Source organism: Lytechinus variegatus, chromosome 18 (assembly GCF_018143015.1).
Source record: "Lytechinus variegatus isolate NC3 chromosome 18, Lvar_3.0, whole genome shotgun sequence".
NCBI classification, from domain to species: Eukaryota; Metazoa; Echinodermata; class Echinoidea; order Temnopleuroida; family Toxopneustidae; genus Lytechinus; species Lytechinus variegatus.
The window spans coordinates 9,061,151-9,077,619 of NC_054757.1; the positions used below are offsets into that span (position 1 = coordinate 9,061,151).

General features: G+C 38.3%; 2 protein-coding genes across 2 annotated transcripts in view; one reads left to right on the plus strand and one right to left on the minus strand.

Moving 5' to 3' along the window:
- LOC121432169 (histone acetyltransferase KAT8-like) overlaps window positions 1–13,771 on the minus strand; it is a 30,955-nt gene extending 17,184 nt beyond the window's left edge. Inside the window, exons 1-3 of the mRNA XM_041630025.1 lie at window positions 13,758–13,771; window positions 9,718–9,971; window positions 2,582–2,659 (exon numbers count right to left, since the gene is read on the minus strand). Of these exons, the coding sequence (XP_041485959.1) occupies window positions 2,582–2,659; window positions 9,718–9,971; window positions 13,758–13,771 (346 nt within the window). The remainder of the gene's footprint in view (window positions 1–2,581; window positions 2,660–9,717; window positions 9,972–13,757) is intronic.
- A 166-nt stretch (window positions 13,772–13,937) lies between these two features.
- On the plus strand, window positions 13,938–15,986 carry LOC121432170. The gene has a single exon (XM_041630026.1). It carries the CDS (start codon window positions 13,938–13,940, stop codon window positions 15,984–15,986), a length of 2,049 nt encoding a protein of 682 aa, XP_041485960.1.
- Window positions 15,987–16,469: the final 483 nt, after the last annotated feature.

Below are 16,469 nucleotides of genomic sequence, written 5' to 3' on the forward strand. Positions count from 1 at the left end.
GAACCCCACAGAAATTCTCAACATTACACGGTCTCTTAATAGCTCCAAATCTCATGGGCATGATAAAATTAGTATGTCTCTTTTAAAAGAAATAATTCATCCGCTTGCAAACCCTCTTAGTCATGTTTTTAATAAATCTCTATCACAAGGTATATTTCCTGACTTATTCAAAATCGCCAAAGTCAATCCAATTTTCAAAAAAGACAATCCTCATGAAATAAGCAATTATCGTCCTATATCTCTTCTCCCTAGTATATCCAAAATCCTCGAGAAAATAGTTTATAATAGACTTTATGAATTTATCAACAAACACAATTTATTAATTTCTAATCAATATGGCTTTAGAAAAAATTATTCCACAAACTTGGCTTTAATTCAAATTTACGATAAAATAACAAACGCCATAGCCAACAAAGAGCATGTCATTGGTATATTTTGTGACCTCAGTAAGGCGTTCGATACACTGAATCATAATATTTTACTTTCAAAACTTAATTATTATGGTATTCGCGGTCAATCACTCCTTTGGTTTAAAAATTATTTAATAAACCGAAAACAATATGTCGCTTTTAATGGCAACGATTCTAGTTTACTTCCAGTTCAATGTGGTGTCCCTCAAGGTTCCATTCTAGGCCCCCTTTTATTTTTATTATATGTCAATGATATTATTAATACATCTTCCATTTTATCATTTGTATTATTTGCTGACGACACAAATATATTTTTTTCTCATAAAAATATAACTTCCTTAAATAACATCTTAAATATTGAATTAATTAAAGTCTCACAGTGGTTTAAAGCTAATGAACTATCCTTGAACTCGAAAAAGACCCACTTCATCCATTTTAAACATTCTCATATTACAGATTCTCCAATTCACTTACAGATTGACGGCACACCATTAGAGCGGAAGACTCAATCTAGATTCTTAGGCGTCATCATAGATCAAGCTTTGTCTTGGAATGAACATCTGCACCATATCATTATATGTATCTCGAGAAATATTGGAATAATTTCCAAGTTGAAATTTATTTTACCACACAAAACTTTATTTCTATTGTATAATTCGTTAATACTCCCGTATATAACATATTGTAACGTTGTTTGGGCTAATTGTGGTTCCACAAAACTTACTTCTATTTCTAAATTACAAAAAAGAGCAATTCGCATTTGTACAGGATCACATTATTTGGCTCACACCGATCCTTTATTTTTTAAACTGAAAACATTAAAAATTGCCGACTTATATACTATTCAAATAACTATAATTATGTTTAAATATATTAACAAACTGCTCCCTTCGTCCTTTGATAACATGTTCAAATTTAATAGTTCTGTCCATACTTACCCAACGCGCATATCCGGAAACTTTCACCTCTCTAACCCCAGACTGGTAATTGCCTCTAAATCAATACGACACCATGGTCCTGACATTTGGAATGGTCTTCCAAACAATATTAAAACGTGTTCAACCATATACTCACTAAAAGCCACTCTAAAGAAAACTATCATTCAATCTTATCAACCCCACCCTCCAAATTAAAACATTCACTCAAATATTCACATTCGCTATTTAATATTCTGATTTTACTCAACTGCTATACACAGCACCAGCACCTGCACTTGCAATGCACCCACTTGGTCAGTAAATATCAATCTTAGTCACGAATCTTTTATGAGGCCGCCATCAATTCAAGCCTAACCGCTCACGATGGTGGTCTCCTGCGTTCATTTTTTACATTATATGTATATGTTTACATTTATAAAAGATTAATTTATACTCACATCCTTATTTGTATTTATTATGTAATATGACCACATTGTTTATATTATGAATTATTTTTGTATTTTGTAATTATAAATAATTTTGTATTGTGTTTTTGAACGCAGAAATAAATGCAAACAAACAAACAAACAATAGATTTTCCACGCTCTTGGAATCATTCTGCCTCGCAGTGCGAAAACTCCATACTTCCATAATTAATCACCCAATTTTAAAATCTAGACAATACTCCCATCTCTGAGGTTACCTTTCCTTATCATAAATTTCTGATTTTGCCTCAGTTTAGGGTAATCTGTCCTCACATCTAGGTATTCTTAGACTTTCAGACAGGGATAACTAAAGCATCATTGGCAGGTACCTTCATGTGGTCTTTCAGTGACAAATCTAGCCAGGTCAAACATATATATATTTCACTTGCTTGTTTGTGCACAATGGGGGGACTCCTCATAAGTATTTTCATCCAGCTATTACTTTGGTACCCAGGGTAGCGCAAAGTGCATCATTTACAGCTTTATCACAACAGGTGGGTGTTTCATAAAGCTGTTCGTAAGATACGAATGACTTTACGAACGACTGGTGATCCTTTCTTGTGCTCTGCGGTATCCCTATGTAATTGAGTTATGACCTCAGAACATGTTCCAGTCGTGCGTAAAGTCGTTCGTAACTTTACGAACAGCTTGATGAAACACCCACCTGATTTGTCCCTTCAAAAAATGACATTTGGGGCGAATTGCAAAAGGGAGTCTGGAAAAATGTAAAATGGTATCAGAATGTGTGTAAATACAAGTGGGTACTTACGTCCTTTGTAATGTACATAGTACTCCTTTTTCCCTCCGTCTTGTTCATTCTTTCTTGTCTGCACAATCTCAGCATTATCTGTTTTAAACAAAAAAGAAAAAGAAAATGACAAAATTTTTTATTGAAACAGCATAGAGCATGTGACTGTTGCAATGCAAGACGACAAAATGCGACAGTGCAAGGCTTCACAAGATGGTAATTTACCAGAGTATGTCCACTTATCAAGACTCTGGCTATGGACTACAACTCTACAAGGGTACTCCGGGCTGAAAATAAGAGTAAAATTCACGGAGCAAAATGCTGAAAATTTTATCAAACATTGGTAAAAAAATAATGAAGTTATTGAATTTCAAAGTTTAGCAATATCTTGTGTAAAACAGGCCATCATGAATATTCATGACTGATGATGTCATGAATCTAAATTTCCTTTTCTTACACATGAAATCATAAATATTTCATATTTTCATACACGTGTGTATATACATGCATATCTCTTGATATGTCTCCCTTATACTGATATAAGTTTGAACAATGGAATGCATCAAATCAATTGATAATACTATCTTTGCAATTCTTGGAGGACAAAATCTGTATAAAAATTGAAGAGTGAGTGTTAGGCCCGTTTTGAAAGTCCATTTTTGATGCACGTGTACACGGCGTGTTTTTCGGTCATGTACACGTGTACACGTTGTAAACACTGTGAGAGCGAGTTCTGTTTTCATGTCGACACGGACCCGCATCAATTTGTCATAAAAAGGGGTCTATATAGCCTAAGTCACGGTTTTAAAGCTTACCTGAGAAGTTTGAAGTATCAATCCACAAAAATTGGTGCAAATTAAAAGTTTACTCGGCTTAGCAGCGCATTAAATTAATAAAGAATGCAAAAGAAAATCAGTGCAGGGCCCTAGCTATCGCCGACGCTCGGTGGATGCGCATTTTGTATACTGTACCGTACATGCATGCACAGATCGCTGCAGAATAAGTGTAACTGAAGTTATCGATTAATTTTCATTATTATGTTGCCAATTTGAAGAGCGTTTGTTTGTAGGCTTGTGTGCGAGCGTATAACACGTAAGTTGTAGTGATGATCGCTATCGCAATTGGTGATTCTCAAATTGACTCTGAGTGTGATTGAGCAACGCTTTCGAGCTTTTGAGACCGGAGCAGACCCATTTCGTGCCGATTTCGTGGTACAAAAACGTGAGTCTCCAGAAAGAATGTGGATTAAATTGGCGATTTTGGAAGTGAACTCACTCTGGATTAATTGAAATATGTTGACATATTAGTAATTAAAACATGTGCAGTGTCTGAGAACTAAGATTTAATGTGAGGCTGTGAGCTTGTTTATGCAGATGCTACCGTGTACACGGTGGTGGAATTTAGTACACGTGCACTGACTTGACCGTGCGTGTACACGTGTACCCGAAACGGGCCTAGTGAGTGTATAGCAGCATACATGTACTGACCCTCTACACACAGATTTTGTGCAGATGTCCAATGATGGGGCCCGGAAAGAAAACCTGGCTTGAATCCGGAATGGAAGGTTTTGCAAAAAAAATGTCAGGGTCCTGGATCGGCCCGGAGCTGCTGCACAACACTGCCGCTGCAGCGCCTAGAAGCCTGGCCTTGCTAGATGCCTGGTAGCACTAGATCTAGGCCCTAGTGCACTTTAACATCGGGCAATGTCAGCAAACTAAATGTAATTCCACCAAAATTATTGTCTGAATCAAATCCCAAGTATCGATCTTAACCAGAGTTTTAACCTCATTGAGCATTAAGAACAGCTTTATCTCAGCTTTCATCTTGATTTTATCGTTCAAATTCTCAGATTTAGGGTCTCAGTCCGCCATATATTATCTTTGATATGTGCGGAAATCTTACAAACACAAAGTCAATAAACGGTTTTGCTGCCCTCTGCGCTCGTTCAGGGAAATTTGACTAAGAATTCTAACGAAGCCAAAATAAGGTCGTTTCTGATGCTTGAAGGGGTACTCTGGGCTGAAAATATTTATATCTAGTAAATAGAGTAGAATTCACAATGCAAAATGCTGAAAATTTCATCAAAATCTGATAACAAATAGCGAATTAGTTATTGAATTTTAAAGTTAAGCATGATTTTGTGAAAATAGGTACATGCACATCATCATGAATATAAGGTGGGCTGATGATGTCACATCACCATTTTCCTTTTTCTCATACATGTAATAAAAATTGTTTCATTTTTCATATATGTGTGAATGATGTGTCTCCTCTATAATGAAATAAGTTGCAGCAATGATTATCTAATGCACACTAAATCAGTAGTCAATCCAAATTTTTCAGTTCTTGGAGGAAATATTTTTGAATAAACCTAATTTCATGTACAAAAGAACAAGTGGGGATCTGACATCATCAATTTGCTCACTGAATATTCATGAAGACATGCCTGGATTGTTTCATCAGAATAATGCAAATCTTTAAAATGCCATTTAACTTTGTTACTCTTTGACCGATTTTGATAAAATTTTCAGTGTTTCGTTTGTCCTGATTTTTCTTTATCTTCTTCTTCAGGGTAGACCTGTGTCCTTCACGCTTGAAGATTAATACAGGCGATTTGTGTGTCTGTGCACGGCTGGACGATGCAGTTGAACAAAAATAAAATCACAGGTGGCTGGCATTCTTCACCATCAGTCTCTGCCAGAAGGACTCTACTGATGGGGCGGAAATTAAATATGTTTAAAGCATATTATTTCCAGCCTGGAGCATCCTTTTGATGGGGCTGAAATTCATATTAAGGGGTACTCAAATTTACAATAATATTGTTAATTCGAGCCCCCCCCCTCCTGGGAAGCAAAAGTGGGACTTTAATACATGTACATCATATAATTCATGAAATAGTTAGGCCTAGGCCTTTACAGTATGGATGGTGGTGTGACCTTAATTCGCGCGTTACCTAATTTTGCGCACTTTCAAATTTCTGTTTATCTAATCACAACGAACAATTGTGTACAACGGATAGCCGAGCGTGAACGTAGCGGTCGTGTACATTTTTGCTTATTACATGACGTCATCCAGCCCCTGCCGAGAACCAATTTATGAATGAAAATATAGTAAGCATGCGCAGTGCAAGCCTTTTATTTCCCCACACAGAATTCCACCAAAACAAGTGTGCAATTCTCTATCACCTCGTACCAAAATCGACCTAGAATTTCACTTTCCCGTATTTTATATGAATTATGAAAGGTATTCTCGGAGGTCTATTTTCTCACCGATACTGCACAGGTAAGCAAATTTCGATTACTTCTTGCTTTTCCGTCAAAATCTTACGAATTAGCGTCTATATGCCATCGTGTTCGTTGGAATTTGTAGAGTCTATCGCAACGTGCACAAAGTCAATTGGCTTCCGGGTTTCGGAGCGTCGCGTGAATATGCATGAAATTGCAGTTTCGATAATTTTCGATCGATACCGGAGCGATCCGATCACGAACCAAAACTATTTACGGCGTACACAACGTGACCGGATATCGTTATCGCTATCGATACTTCCGCACGCAGTCCGAAGGAATTATTTTTGGGACCACGTGGTCATGACGTGATCTGCGCGATTGACCAATCAGCGGTCTTCGAATCGCTGTGCGGAGACGATCTATCCGTTGTACACAGTCTATGGACAATTGTTCGTTGTGCTAATTGATATCTTGAAAAACTCATATCACCAACAGCAAAAACAACCCAAAATTACACTTCACTATGGTAATTTTCTTGAAGGTAATGTCTCAAATTGTGAAAATATTGGCGACTTTACCTTTTGCATCCGCTCTCATAAAATCCAATCTTCACGACAAGCATCAAGAAATCGCCAGTTTGCAAGTGCAGCACAGGTCTCCAAATAAGTACCGGTAAGTAAAATGTGATCTCAACTTAATTCATGGCATTTTAACTAAGCCTGAGTCGAATCGATTTTAAAATCGGTGTTCGATCGATGTCATCGAACACCGGTGCAGATTTTGCAAAATCGGTGCATCGAAAAAAAAAAAAATACGTCGGCCGGCCGATTCGTTTGGTTCACACAATCAATCATCAAAATATCAGTAATGTCCAACTTGACTACTACTTACTTACTTGATTTCTATTGCCCCCCAAATGAAACCGATTGTGCAATTATGATGCCTATTCACCATTAATTTGAAGTTTATTTTGATCATACTTCGAGTCTTACTCGTCTGCTCGTGCTGAGATAATTTATGCACGATGAATTCATGAATGGAAGTCATGGCCATCGATCGCGCATGCGCAGTACTGTTCTTTAATCAAACCAGAAAATGGCCGGAGATTGACGCGATCAACGTAAAATAAATCTTGCTTTCATGAACAATATTAATATTATGACCACAGAACATTATTTAATCGTAATATTTAACAATAATTTGCATATGATAATCATTAATATGAATTTAGAGCTTGATGTGAAACGTTTGTATTTCGTTTCAATTTTCAATGGCGGACATCTCATGACGATCGACTTGAGTCGAGAGAGTGCACTTGTCTAAAAAAAAATAATTATCACATCAGGATTGATTCTCGAACATTGCCTACATTAAAAAAATCTTTTCAAGGTCGTAATATAACCATATAATAACATTTTACATGACAAAACAGAGAAAATTGCGTTTGAAATTTCTTTTCCCCATCTATAATTTGAAGCTAGTTTGTGCCCAACTTTTGGCTCTGATTTCATGAATTAATGGAAAATATGTCATACGTCATCGAACACGCATGCGCATTGTGCTTTTCTCGGAGCTCGGAGAAGACGTCAAGAGATGGAATAACAAAAGAAATAATGCCAGTATTAATTCTTCCATATGAACATAACATACTTTGCTGATATCGTCAATATTCTTAGTATGACCATAAAATCTTGTTAAATCGTAATAATTTATATGAATTTAGGGCTCGATTCGAAACATTCGTATTTATTTCGATCGCATGCTCAATATTATTGTGTCAACAAAAAAAATGGATTGTCATCATCATATCAGGATTAATTCTCGAACATCGTCAAAACTCATATTCCACAATCTTCCCTCACAATCGTTATATTAGCATTGAATAGCAATTCAAATGGCCATCCAGAGAAAATTACATATTTATTCGCATAAATTTATTTGGAACTCATTTTGGAGCCAACTACACAATCTCAGGCAAGTTATAGCGCTCTCCGTTGGTTGCACTTGTTTGCTGGCGCTGACAAGCACGCCTGTCGTTTCGGGAGAGTGAGTGTACGGGGCTGCGGACGGGGCTGGTGAATGCGAGTCTGGACTGCGAATGCTAGTTGACCGAAAATCATTCGGATCGACTCTGCGTGATTCATGTCTTTATTATTGTTTCACTTTAAACTTATATGTTGTCATCTGCAAATACCATTGTTGAAGATATTTTGGGAAGAATTCTGCATTGGTCCCCGGCCTTTTTTTGTGTGTTTTGTGGTCATGGAAAATACAAACGAACTTTGGCTTTGCTCTGTCATCTGCTTTTGCAACGCTCACCCGGCTAACGCCAGCGCATACCGTCAGTGCGTAGTGCATAGCGCATCGACGCGATGGCCGGAGCAAATTTTTTCCCGCCTTCAATATTCGATGCATCGATGTTCGATCGAATTAAAGCTGTCGAACACCGGTTTTCAAAATAATCGATATGACTCAGGCTTAATTTTAACCTCCTTCTGATACAGTTATCTTACCTTTGTCTGCTTGATTTCTTTTCTAAAGCTTTGCAAAACAATCATGCGCAAATTAAGGTTATTTTTTTTATGACATTTTTTCAGCCGAGTGCACGCGCACAATGCACTAGTCGATCACCATGGAATTATTTATTTGTGATCATAAATAATTTATAGGCAGTGTATACAGCCACACGCGTGTGTCTTTACCATCCAGCCACACGCGTGTGGTTATATCCAGAACACCTATCTGTGGATACCGCCACACGCCGCCAGTAATAACAGTAAAACACGTACCGCGGTATGTAGGTCTGACCGTCTATATCACGATCAAAATAACCTCATTTCTTCATTAAATTCTTACATTCTAAACCCCTTTGATTTCTTTAAATCGTTTCAATTTCATTCTCACCGTCTTCTTTCCTTGCTTTTCTTGTCTTGTTACAAAAGGCCGCCTGTTAAATAGCAAATTTCCACACTTTTTCTACTTGTGTCGATTCTCTACTGAATCTAGGCTATGTGCGCGTACGTACGAAACCCAAACTGTGTATGTCTACTACTGCGCTGCGCTAACGCTGTATGGCCTATGGGTCTGCCACCGCGAAGGAAGCCAGAATCGACACAAGTAGAAAAAGAGAATTTGCTGTTAAACAGACGACCGTTTGTAACAAGACAAGAAAAGCAAGGAGAGAAGACGGTGAGAATGAAATTGAAACGATCTAAGGATATCAAAGGGGTTTAGAATGTAAGAATTTAATGAAGAAATGAGGTTATTTTGATCGTGATATAGACGGTCAGACATACGTGTTTTACTGTTATTACTGGCGGCGTGTGGCGGTATCCACAGATATGTGTTCTGGATATAACCACACGCGTGTGGCTGGATGGTCAAGACACACGCGTGTGGCTGTATACACTGCCTAATTTATATATATTGATATAGGCCTAAATTATTTATGATTAAAAAATAAATTTTAATTTTTGTTAAATAAGAATTTATACATGTATCTCTAAATTGTTCGTTAAGACGGCATTGCTTTCCGGAAGTACGTCATACATAAGCGGTTCAAGGGTCGACGCTATTGTTATCAGTTAGGTAAGAAATCTTCATTTTTTAATATTTTTATATAGGCCTAATAATATTTAAAACCTTCCTACGCATTGCCATTAGGCGTAGGACATGTAGGAAGGTGTAAGATGAATAAAATTAATAGAATTCTCGTGATTTTGGTTTAAAAAGATGGATTTCTTAGGGAAATCCATCTTTGTTTTGGTCCTTCGCTTAAGACACTATGGAAAGAGTGTCAAGACGTCAATGATGAAGAAGTATATGACATATCTAAAAAAATCATCATCATTGCGTCCTCGACTAGCTACGGTCCATACAACGGGTTACTAAGGCTGGCTTTGTTTACTGAAATGAACGATTCATACTTACGCCACGTGTTGTCGTGTCGCTTTATCAAGTAAGTATCGCCGATTTTCAACGAATTTTCGTCATTTTCGTTTTCAGAATCGTTGGTGCTACCATTCTGGGTCGACGTCGTTTTAGAATCAGAGTCTTTCAATGATGAATTCATGTTGTTTCCTTTGAATTTTGATTTTATAAATGAGGAGCTCTTCGCCTGATGCCAGCGCCACTGCTTAGTCGTCCGATATCCGCGCTGCACAAATATGCATAATGCAAAGAAACTGCATGCGGAAGATCGGACACTTAGGCGATTTCTTGTAACGCTCGATTTTCTTCATGGGAAGGGTGCCCAATAGCCCATATAGCGTTGAGTAAACTTAGGTATACCTAAACTTATGCTAATTGGCAATTACCGTTCAGAATTTAATGGATAAAAGCATAATTTTGGGTAAGAGTTTTTTTTATTTCAGAAGGGGAGCCACCCCAACCAGGTTCGTCTTCACCCGTTGCCATGGCAACACATTATAAAAAAACATTCATGTTCGTCTTTATTTATCAATATTGGAAATTTGTTTTGTAATAATTCATGCGCCGCAACTTCAAGTCAATAAACATCAAAAAATGCCATGCGTACTTATAAAACCATATTAATAGTAATACATTTATAAGATAGAGTGAAAGTAAATACCCGTTTACATAAAGACTAAAGCATCAAGTCAGAATTGTTAACATTAATTCCAAAGTTATACTGTACTGCCTCCAAAGAGGTTTAAAATAATTATGTACATCACTACTTCCTTTAAAAAATCCTTCTAATGATAATAGCATGAAGTATTAGCATATTAAATCCTAAAAACTATACTGTTTTGCTGTCAAAAAGATATATGTGTCCCTGTGTAATCAATATTTCTATACAATTTACAAACAGGTTAGCATTTTAATTTTTGCACCCTGCGGGTTCAAAAGTGCACCCCTAAATTTTGAATAGAACCCCTAGGGGTGCAGTTTTGAACCCGCAGGATACAAAAATTAACCCCAACCACAGGGTTCAATTATTGAACCCCAAATCAGGGGTTCAATAATTTTTGAACCCATAGGGTCACGGTGCTGATTTTGCATCAACCTTTCGGCCGGGGTTCAATTTTGAACCTTTATTTCTTAGTGTGTATGTAGTAAAATAAACATGGTATTGAATTACTTAACTTATTAATTTAAAGCTTAGATTTAGATACAAATGAAATTTACAAATAATTAAGGTCATCTGTCCGTTGCCATGGTAACAGCTTATTTTCCACCCAGAAAAAAAATGCGAATTGTTCATTTTTGAAAATGTATATAGAATGGAGACTTTTCTTTCATTTATCATAAGGGTGTTTAACATAAAGTGTTTGTTGCCATTTGCATAAATACCATCTTACGTCGTTGATATGCAACAAAATAACATCTAATTTGCAAAAAAAGTTGTAAAATTACAACAAAAATGACATAATCTGCAGGTTTCACCCATTTATTTAATTTGGAAAACATATTACAGTAAGTGTTCTGAGTTCATTATATTGATGTTGCCTCGGTAACGCTATAATTCAATAATAAAATGCATATTGTCATGTTGCCATTATATTGGCTAATTATCCCCAGAAAAGAACAATTTTTATTTTAAAAAATGTATCAGATTTTTCTTTCATTTCCCCTATATTTTCGGATGCAAACTTGAACAATATAATGGTGGAAAATACCATAAACATGCAAAATGCACGGTTTGACCTATTCAATTCTGGTAACAAATTTCAGTAAATATTCTGCGTGATAAAATGATACATATTGATGTCTTGGTGACGCTATATAATATAGGCCTAATGACAAATATTTATGTTGCAAATGACCCGCTGCCATGACAAAGGCCTTTTCTCCCAGAAGAAGTGCACATTTTGATAAAAGTAGGCCTATGTAGAATATATATAATTTTCTTTCATTTCCTTTCATTTGAGGGTGCCGAACATCAGCGCTTGTAATTGCTATACTTGTATTGCCATGGCAACCAATTAAGACCTGTTTGTGTTTTTTTTTATGTCACGTGTAGGAATTTGAGGATCTAGGATCCGAGGGATGGTGGACACAAAGCAACCAGCCTATGTTTAATATGTTTTGTCAAGCCAAAATGAATAAAATCACCAACACTGCCCCCTTCTTACATCTATTCACCCAGTGATGACTTTTGAAAATACTATTTTTTTTAAAGAGCCCCCCGCCCCTTTTGAGGGAAAATCAAATTTTTATCTAGGCGCCCCCTCCCCCATGTATCGGCCCGTATTCTGAAGTCGGGTTTAATTTAAACTCTGGTTTAAAGTTGTGGTTTAAATTTGGATAGCTATGCAATTGTTACATAAATCACTGCAGAAGAGATATATCATATTTCAGCTTATTAATTTTGACTCTGAAATCATTCATAATTATCTACATGTAGGAAGTATAAATGGATGATCGTCTTCACCATTGAAGAATCAAGAAAGAGCACATGAACAAACAACTCGTTAAAGGAAAGTGAAACCTTTGGAACAAGAATGCTTGTATGAAAACACAAAAATCAAAGAAACAGATCAACGAAAGTTTGAGAAAAATCGGACAAAATGAAAAAGTTATGAGCATTTGAATATTGCGATCAATAATTCTATTGAAGAGATCATTTCATTGGCAATGCGATAAAGATGTGTGATGTCACCATTGGCGGCGGAAGCCAAAAAATGTAGGGGGTGTCCACCTGAATTTTTGGAATGGACACAGGTAAAAAATTGGACAAGCGCCCCCCAAAAAAGGTCATCAACCTAAATTTTAGGGAGGGACAACACACGTTTCAGGTGGGGTCCACGTGAATTAAAGGGGGGACGCAGGAAAAAAAATTGACAAGCAAAAAAAAAAAAAAAAAAAAGGTTATCAAAACAAAATTTAGGGGGGACCGCCCACCTAAAATCTAGGGGGGGGGGGACGTGTCCCCCCCCTCCCCGCTTCCGCCGCCTATGGATGTCACTTAAGCAACTTTCCCATTATTTTATAGTATTTATTTCATTTAAACTGCCTATGTTATCACATCTATCAGTATATCCTGTATTCTTTCTATCATGTCTATATAGGAGGGCATGTAATACAGATTTGGATAAAGAGTTTGTATCACCATATAAGAAAGAACAAAAAGAGACATTTTGGGGGTATTTTATAGTCCATCAAAAGATGTGTGATGTCACATCATGACATCACACATCTTTGTCGCATTGTCAATGGGAGGATCCCATAGCATTAGTGATTGCAATATTCAAATGCTCATAACTTTCTCATTATTTGGCTGATTTTTCTCAAACTTTCTTTGTTCTTCTTCTTTTATTTATTTTTTTGTTTCCATGCACACAAGCCCACTTGTTCAAAAGTTTTCATTTCCCTGATTGTCAGGGACCGCCCCCTCTCTTTCTCAGCTGCCATGATCATATATTCTCCTCTAAACTATGGGTTTTGTATTTGTTTGTATAGGAGCGAAAGACTATCTGAGCGGGGATGGAAAGGGTGTATTGGGGAGGCGATGCCCGATCGTTGCATTAATGTATTGTGCAAGCATTAATGTAAAAATTGATTCAATATTATTTTGATAAGTTGGTATTGCCCCCCCCTAAAATCCTTATAAAATCATAAATGAAGATATTTCTGGGAAATGCAAATGGAATTATCCCCTTGTGCCGCCCCTTTCCGCACCCCCTCTATCATCCCCCCCCCCCTCCACGTTAATTGGACCATGGACCACTGATCTCTCTTAGGGGAGAGATCAGTGCCATGTGTAAATTGTCAGAGTATTCATTTATTCAGATTAACTAATTATATGCCAAATCCAGTGCTATGATTTGCTCAGACGTCCCATGACGTCAGAAGCGAGAAATCTTCAGTGACAATTTTGGCCTTGTCGCTTGGAGGCGCTGTGTAATCTGAGCAGCAAGAATTGACACGTGTGTTGATAAACATAATCACGATAATTCCATAGATTCACCGCTATTTTGTCGTATTTTGATGAGCCAATGTTGTTGAACCTTGCTACTTGCATCTTTATATTGGACGCATGGTCTCACAACTCTGGTTTATTGTTGTCACGGTGGTCTGTGGGGAAATTAGTTAACGTCACCTACAGTTCAACAACAGCGCTTATGCGTTAGTCACCCTACCATATGTCACCCTGATTATTGACACCCTTTATCTGAATGTGAATCAGGATGTGTGCTGCAAAATCAGATGGTAAACCGGATGGTAAACGAAATGTCAAACCAGACGTCAAATCAGTCACCAAGCCGGACGTCAAACTGGACATCAAACCGGAAGACTCTGTCAGCCAATGTGGGAGCAAGACTTCCGCAGCTACCTCGACTTCTAGTTCGAGTACCCATTTACGAGCCAAGGCAATGGCCAAGCGTGCAGCCCTTGCAGCAGCGGCTAAGGGATTGCAACTTCAGCAAGAACTAGAGGCAGAGCAACTTCGCTTAAAGCAGAAGCAGGCACTTTTGGAACTCCAGACTAAACTTGAGATTGCCAAGGCTGAAGAGATGATCTACAATGAACTCTATGAAGAGAATGATGATAAGAAGTCACAAACAAGTCACACCAAGAATACCACTCAAGAACACACTGACTCTGGCTTAGATACTAACCCTCAAGGTCAAGGTAAAGGTCACGTTAAATTGGAACCAAATCTAGATGACACAATTCCTTATCCAATTTCAGCAAGATCGCCCTCATTCGGGCAAGCTGAAGGACAATACCAGATGCCAGATAACTTCCAACAGATGTCCCAGGCTCAACTCAATAATCAACGTCTTCTAGAGGCCATAAGTTTGTCCAACGCAGATGTCTTCAAGTTCAATGGGGACCCATTAAGATACTTTGAATTTGTCCGATCTTTCGACAACCTCATTGGACGTTCAGCACTCGACAATGGTGCTAAGCTCTTGAGGCTGTTTAACAGTTGCGAAGGAGAACCGAAGAAGATCGTTCAGTGCTGCATGATTATGGACCCTGCTGTTGGATATCACAAGGCCAGGACACTCTTAGAAGACAGATTTGGGAGTAGATTTAAGATCAGTCAAGCATGGGTGAGAAAGGTCACAAGCGGACCAAACTTGAGACCTACTGACAAATCAGGACTACAGAGATTTTCTGATGACCTCAAGATCTGCAACACCACCCTTCAAGCATTGGGAATGATGTCTGAGATGAGCAACCAACAACATATGATGAAGATCATTGAGAGGTTGCCGTATTACTTGAAGAGTAGATGGCTACGAGTCGTGAAGGACATTCGTCACCATGGACGTGCACCAAACATCACTGACGTGGTTAACTTTGTCTCGGATGCAGCTGAAGAGGTAAATGACCCTGTGTTTGGAGCCTTGGTAGAGGTCAAGAGAGAATATCCTCCCTCTAGACAGCCTGTTAAGCAGAAGACTACTACTAGTTCCTTCACAACATCTGCAGATGACAATAACAACAAGACATTCAAGCGCAAATGTTATTTGTGCAAAGCGGAACACGGTCTCTTTGGATGTGATACGTTCAAGAAGATGACTCCTGCTGAAAGATTGCAGTTTGCGAAGAAGGCTGGTGTCTGCTTCAATTGCCTGGTCAAAGGTCACATGACAAAGGATTGTTATTTGAAGAGGACTTGTACAGTTGACGGATGTGGCAGGAAACACACAAAGTTCCTTCACATAGCTCCTGGTAAACAACAGCAATCAGGAAATTCCCAACAACCAGCTCAGTTTGATTCTCAAGCCCAGCCTGATCAGCAACCTCTTGGTACACAAAGTCACGTCACAGGGGCCGGTAAATTGAAGGTGGCTCTTCCCATTCTACCAGTACGGGTCTATTCAACTGAGGATGACTTTACTGTTGACACATTTGCCATGCTTGATCCAGGTTCGACGACCTCCTTCTGTACAGAAGACTTACGCAAAAGACTTCGTGCTACCGGGAAGAAAAGAACACTTTCTCTGTCAACTCTGGAGCATGCAAACAACCAGTTGGAATGCCTGGAAATTAGTCTTACAGTTCAGGCCCATGATACAGATGAACTCGTCACCCTTCCTCATGTTTACACCAAGAAGGCTATCAATATAAGCTGCAACAATGTAAGTCAAGAAGACATAACAAGATTTCCTCATCTCAAGGATTTGAATATCTTAGATTCTACCAGCTTCGTGAAGGTCGACTTATTGATTGGCCAAGACACCCCTGAGGCATTGATTCCTTTGGAAGTACGACGAGGGTAAGATGGTCCTTTTGCCATCAAGACAAAGCTTGGCTGGACACTCAACGGACCTTTGGTAAACATAGATGAAGGAAACACACAGGCATCTTCAAGTTTCATATCCAATGATGATAGTTTGGAAACCCAGCTGAAACTGTTCTGGTCTATGGAAACTGTGAAGGGTCCAGAAGATGCAAAAGGAATGTCCGTCAATGACAGAAGGGCATTACAAGTTTGGGACAATTCTGTTTGTCTTAAGGAAGGACATTATGAACTCTCCATCCCTTTCAAGGAGGACCCTCCTAGACTACCAGATAGCCGTCCTATGGCTGAATCAAGATTGCAGTCACTTGGTAAAAGGTTGGCAAAGGATGAACGACTGCACACCAAATACAAGGAGGGAATTGCAGATTTGCTCCAACAAAACTTTGCAGAAGAGGTCCCAGATCAGGAAGAAGACAGCAATGGTCCTTCTTGGTATCTGCCCCATCATCCTGTGTTTAAC